The sequence below is a fragment of the Mustela putorius genome, unplaced genomic scaffold (genome assembly GCF_011764305.1).
Source record: "Mustela putorius furo isolate JIRA1106 unplaced genomic scaffold, ASM1176430v1.1 tig00000145_pilon_pilon_pilon, whole genome shotgun sequence".
Classification (NCBI taxonomy): Eukaryota; Metazoa; Chordata; class Mammalia; order Carnivora; family Mustelidae; genus Mustela; species Mustela putorius.
The window spans coordinates 22,038,778-22,044,468 of NW_025421294.1; the positions used below are offsets into that span (position 1 = coordinate 22,038,778).

General features: G+C 53.5%; 1 protein-coding gene across 7 annotated transcripts; it reads left to right on the top strand.

Annotated features, from left to right (window-relative positions):
• The first annotated feature begins 284 nt into the window (after nucleotides 1-284).
• Nucleotides 285-5,381, top strand: STING1 (stimulator of interferon response cGAMP interactor 1). Of its 7 annotated transcripts, none has more exons than XM_013052428.2 (8): nucleotides 285-462; nucleotides 776-885; nucleotides 1,380-1,606; nucleotides 1,742-1,925; nucleotides 2,062-2,275; nucleotides 3,138-3,376; nucleotides 4,138-4,324; nucleotides 4,869-5,381. In XM_013052428.2, exons 3-8 carry the CDS (start codon nucleotides 1,380-1,382, stop codon nucleotides 5,057-5,059), a joined length of 1,242 nt encoding a protein of 413 aa, XP_012907882.2. In that variant the 5' UTR covers nucleotides 285-462; nucleotides 776-885; the 3' UTR covers nucleotides 5,060-5,381. The 7 variants fall into 7 exon arrangements, with proteins under 7 accessions (XP_012907882.2, XP_012907883.2, XP_044931363.1 ...); XM_013052429.2 differs by having other exon boundaries at nucleotides 286-462; nucleotides 2,167-2,275; XM_045075428.1 differs by having other exon boundaries at nucleotides 299-462; nucleotides 858-885; nucleotides 1,232-1,606.
• The last annotated feature ends 310 nt before the right edge of the window (nucleotides 5,382-5,691 follow it).

Below are 5,691 nucleotides of genomic sequence, written 5' to 3' on the forward strand. Positions count from 1 at the left end.
GAGAATATATAGATGTGAAACTTGGACCTTCCACCCCCTCCCATGCAGTCAAGGCACAGAGCAAGCCATTTACCACCCTGAGCCTCAGACAGATCCCCTGCAAAATGGGGAATAATTCTAGCTATCTTCCAGAGTGGCTCAGCAGATTAAGAAAAATACCATGTGTAACACTTAGCATCCTATCTGGAACATGGTAAACCCTTTATGATGATGATTGATGGTGAGGTTCCATGTGACTTTTTTTGGCTAGAATCACAGGGCTCTCTCTGAGAAGTCAGAGGCGTGGCTACTTCCCGTGGAAGCCAAAGCCCCACTCCCCTGCAGGCTCTCAGCTGCTGTGAAACCTTTTACCAGAAAGGCTGCTGTTACAGGAAATAACTTTCATTCTCCCTTCCTCCTTCCTGATATCACAGTCTCCAGAAAAAGAGGATCTGCGTCCAGACCAGAATCAAAATCAGGCAGGTTAGTATGGTGTAGTGTGTGTGCTGCATTCCGCTGAGAGTGTGTGGAGCCCTGTCTGGGCGCTGGAGAGTCTGTTTGATCGTGGGGTCTTGAGGTGGTCAGGGTTATGGCTGCAGGGGACGGTGAGGGGGAGCAAAGGGCAATAAACAAGGGCCTCCTCAAGCTTCCCTCTCCACATCAAGACTGGACTATGGCTCATCAGGGCCCTTCCTCCCTTCCTGGGGAGCAGGAAATACCGTCCTCTCCTGAGCTGTGGTCTGGTGAGACGCCAGGGCTGCAGTGTTGTGGAAAAAGCTTTAGTTGTTTTTTAAAGTCCCATTTTCAGACTGTACCTAGAGAGTCTGCACTTGGTCGCTGGGAGTCATTGCCTTAGACCTCTCCCTGTCATCTTCCAGAAACAATCTGCAGTCTCCAAGGTGGAAGGTAAGTAGGACCAGGAGCAGCGGAGCATAGGCTCCAAGGCTGAGGCTCCCAGACACCCAGAGATGGGCAGCAGCCTTCCAACTGTCCTGCCTGCACTCCCAGACTGTGTGCCATGTTTGCTGACTAACGCCTTCCCTGGGGTGGATTCGGTGGAGAGGGAAGCGCAGGTTCCCAACAGTCCCTAGGTGGGTGGCATCTCACAGGACATTTTCAGGTCTGGGTCTGGGACAGTCACTGCTTTTTTTCTTCACTACACCTGTGGTCTTCCTGGGGTTGGGTAGGGTATTTATGTGTGGGTGCACCCACTTCTTCCCCTGCTTCTTTTCAACAAATCTCTCCGAGACAGGAGTGCTAGGATGTTCTAAGCCCAGCCTGTCCTCTAGAGGCATCTCCAACAACAGCCTCTGACCCCGGCTGGGCACAGGAGGAGAAAGCTGTCCCGCCATGGTAGGAGAGTGGGAGGATAATGGCCATGGGTTTCTTGGTACCCACAGATGTCCCATTCTAGCCTGCACCCATCCATCCCACGGCCTAGGGGGACCAGAGCCCGGAAGGCAGCCTTCGTTCTGTTGACTGTCTGCCTGGCAGCCCTTTGGGTTCTGGGAAAGCCACCAGAACACATTCTCCGATGGCTGGTGCTCCACCTGGCCTCCCTGCAGCTGGGACTGCTCTTCAAGGGGGTCTGTCATCTGACTGAGGAGATGTGCCACCTCCACTCCAGGTGACTCCATTACCCATAGCAATTTCCCACCCATCCCCCCCCCTCCATCTTGCTCTCTTGACGCCCAGCCCTGCCCCTCCTTGAATCTCCCTGACTGAGCTGGGCAGCAGTCCAGAGTTTGCCTGTCCCCTGTAGGTACCAGGGCAGCTACTGGAGGGCTATGCGGGCTTGCCTGGGCTGCCCCATTCGTTGTGGGGCTCTGCTGCTGCTGTCCTGCTATTTCTATGGCTCCCTCCCAAACACAGCTGGCCTGCCCTTCACCTGGATGCTTGCCCTCCTGGGCCTCTCAGAGGCACTGAACATCCTCCTAGAGCTCCAGGTGAGACACAGAGGGAGGTGAAGGGTGTAGTCAAGTGGAGGGAGCAGCTAGTAGGTCCTACTCTGAGCTCAGCAGTGGGGATGGGACTAGTTTAGAGGTCGGTCCTTAGAGTTGAGTGTGTAATGTTCTGCAACAGTGGCAGAGAAGGGAGCAGTTGGCAGCTGGTCGGGAAAACTTTTTGAGGAGGAGGAATCTGGTTATACTTCATGGAGGCTCCCCAGCCCCACCCTGCCGTCTACAGGGCCTAGCCCCGGCTGAGGTCTCTGCAGTCTGTGAGAAAAAGAACTTCAACGTGGCCCACGGGCTGGCATGGTCATATTACATTGGGTACCTGCGACTGATCTTGCCAGGTGAGCCATTCTCAACACTTCTATTTCCAGATCTTTAAGACAGACAATAAGACATAAAACCTGCTGTATTTTTCAAAGAATTTTTGTTCCTAAGGAATCATCTGATTCCCAAAGCAATTCTGTAGGCATGAAGGATGTTATTATGCCTGGTTTACAAGGAGGAATATGGCGCTTAGAGCCATTAAGTGATTTCTCTCAGGTTAAGCATGAGTTCTTCCAATGAATATTTACTACATTGTCTGGGTGTGCATTTTCCCTTTTAATTCATACCCTGTGGACAAGGGATAATTATCATCCCTCTTGTAGAGATAAGACCATCGTGGCTCTACAAGGTGAAGTCACTTCTCCCAAGTCACACAGCTTAGTGAGTGGAGACAGGATTTGAACCCAGGTCTGCCCAGAGCCTGGATCCTTGACCACTCTACTACGAGCCCATGTGTCATGTCTCATTTCTTCTGACTTGCTTGCCAAGAGCATGGCTCTCCCATAACTCATTGCTCTCTGCCCTTGTCACCAGGGCCTCTGCTAGGAAACAGGTCTGGAGCAAGTGGCCAGACCCTGTACACCTTGGAGTGCTGGGAATGTCACCTTCCAGGGCTCTTCCTGCCTCTCAGAGCCCTAAAAGCTCTAGTGGGAAGGAGCGGGGTGAGCAGAGACATCTGGACAAAGGACAACTGAAGGGAGGAGAGGAGAAGGAGTGGGGGGAGGGTTCCCGAAGGCTCTGCCTTCCTGGCTCAGGCACAATGCAAGTGGACTGGACCCGTGGTTCTCTTGTACTCACACATTGAGGGAACCAATGAATTGGGTCTCTGCCCTGGGTGACAGGGCTGTAGGAATGACTTCTTGGGCCTTTCCACCCCAGGGCTCCCAGCCCGGATACGCATGTACAATCTACAGCACGCCAACATGCTCCGGGGCTTGGGGAGCCATCGACTACACATCCTCTTCCCTCTGGACTGTGGGGTTCCTGACGACTTGAGTGTGGCCGACCCCAACATTCGCTTCCTATATGAGCTGCCGAAGCAAAGTGCTGACCGTGCTGGCATCAAGGGCCGGGTTTACACCAACAGTGTCTATGAGCTTCTGGAAAATGGGCAACCGGTGAGTGTTCAGGGAGAAGGGTGCTGCTAATGAGAAATCCAGCCCAGAGCACCAGAATTCTGACCCTGGGCCAAGCACTGATACAAATCCGTTGCCTTCCTCTGAGCCTTCATTTCCCAAGTTGGTCCCAGGGCTGGGCAGGATTTGGCTCTGAAGGACGATAGCAACCAATAACAGTAATCGAGACCTTAGCGCATACCAGATGCCAGTCATCTGACCGCCTCAGCTAACCCTCGCTACCACCTGCGGGGTGAGGACTGTTATGAGCCCTACCTCACACATGCGGAAACCGAGACTCAAAGAACCAGCAAGAAACAGGATGATTTCAACCTGACAAACCACGTACTTGACCATAAAGTTGCCCTAAACGAAGGTGTGAGAATGTATGTAAGATCTCAGATAGGTTGGAGGAAGCCCAGACCAAGCTTGAACCCAGAGTCCAGCCCCTACATTTGATTTGAGGGAACCAATGAATTGGGTCTCTGCCCTGGGTGACAGGGCAGAGCCATGGACAGCAGAGTGACTCAGTGAGCCTTGCGCCAGGATCGAGAAGGAGGATCTGTGGAGGGTAAATTTAGCACAGTCGTGGTCCTGATTTTAGGAGCAAAGGCCACCAGACTCCATGGATCCCATCAGGGCTGCCTCCTCCCAGAACTCCATCTCTACAGGCGGAGGGAGTGGGGCCCCAGCAGTGGCACCAGGGTCCAGAGTCTGTCTGTCTGGGCCCTGTTTGAGTCTTGCCCCCATCTCACCTCTTCTAGGTGGGCATCTGTGTCCTGGAGTATGCCACCCCCTTGCAGACCCTTTTCGCCATGTCACAGGATGGCCGAGCTGGCTTTAGCCGGGAGGATCGGCTTGAGCAGGCCAAACTCTTCTGCCGGATACTTGAAGACATCCTGGCAGATGCCCCTGAATCACAGAACAACTGCCGCCTTATCGTCTACCAGGGTGAGGGCTTGATAGGCTACCGGGTGGGAAGAGAAGAGGTGTCCTGAGGGGTTAGAAGTAGCTAGAGTGGCACCATGCCCTGGGTCTTCCCAAGTAGTCAAGGCATCCAAGCCTGGCTCCTTCCTGCCCGGGGAAAGGTCCTACCTCTCCACTTAGGGCACTCAGTTGCTTTCTGAGTATCTGGCTACAGGTCCTGGGTGGAGTGTGAAGAGATGGGCTCCAGGAGCCCCTGACATCATCTAGGAATGCTAGAAGAAGCAGAAGAGCCCCAGCCCCAGGACACAGAGATCAGGGCTACTGTTCTCTGCTCTCTCTGAGCCCCATTTCTAGGATTGGGAAGGTGGAATTCTGTTATCTCTAAAACCACTTCTAGCCCCAGAATTCCAGGGAACACTAGCCCCAGGGCCAGGGGTGGGAAAGAACACAGAGGTGAGGGAGAGGAAGGGTTGGAGGATCTGCCCCCGAAAGCCTCGGGGCATGTTCAAGTGAGAACAGGAGAGGTCCTCTCCACACTCCTCACCCACCTTCCCCATCCTTGTTCCAGAACCTGCAGAGGGAAGCAGCTTCTCCCTGTCACAGGAGATTCTCCGGCACTTGCGGCAGGAGGAAAAGGAGGTCACTATGGGTGGCCCAGACACCTCGATTGCACCCAATTCCTCCACGCTGTCCCAGGAGCCCAAGCTCCTCATCAGTGGCTTGGAGCAGCCTCTCCCACTCCGCACGGATTTATTCTGATGCTCAGGGTCTGCTGGCCTGAAATCCCAGTGCTCCCCAAGACTCTGGATCCCCGAGACTGTGGATTGAAGGGTTCTCTTTAGCAGCTGAATGCCCAGCAGAACCACTTCCTCCCACAGGGAGCCTCTCAGAGAAGGTCCCTGAACTTAACATTTCAAGACGAATCCTATGACTTTGGGCAAGTTGTTTTACCTCTCTGAACCTCAGTGTCCTCATCTGTGAAATGGGATTATAATCACTGTCCTACCTATCTTGCAGGGTTGTTGTGAGGATTATGATTGTATGGAACATTTTTGTAACTCTAAATGCCAGATAAATTTAAGCGATGTGTCAGGTGTCTTTCATTGGACCTCCAGACTGACTCTCTAGCCCTCTCTCCCTCATCTGTCCTGGGACGGCATCAACAGGCTCCCTTGCTCTCTGAATTCTGGTCATGTTCAGTCCATGGGAAGCCCCAGTAGGAGAACAGAGGGAAAGGGAGGGGGCGAAGTTGGGGTAGTTATTCTCCCAGATTCCTCCCTGTAGCACCAAGGGCTCTCTGCATCTCTAACCTAAAGCCATGCTTCTGCCGCGCTCTCGGTAGCCCTGTCTCTCCCCAGGTTCCATTATCTGCCCCTTCCCTGTGCTGCTCA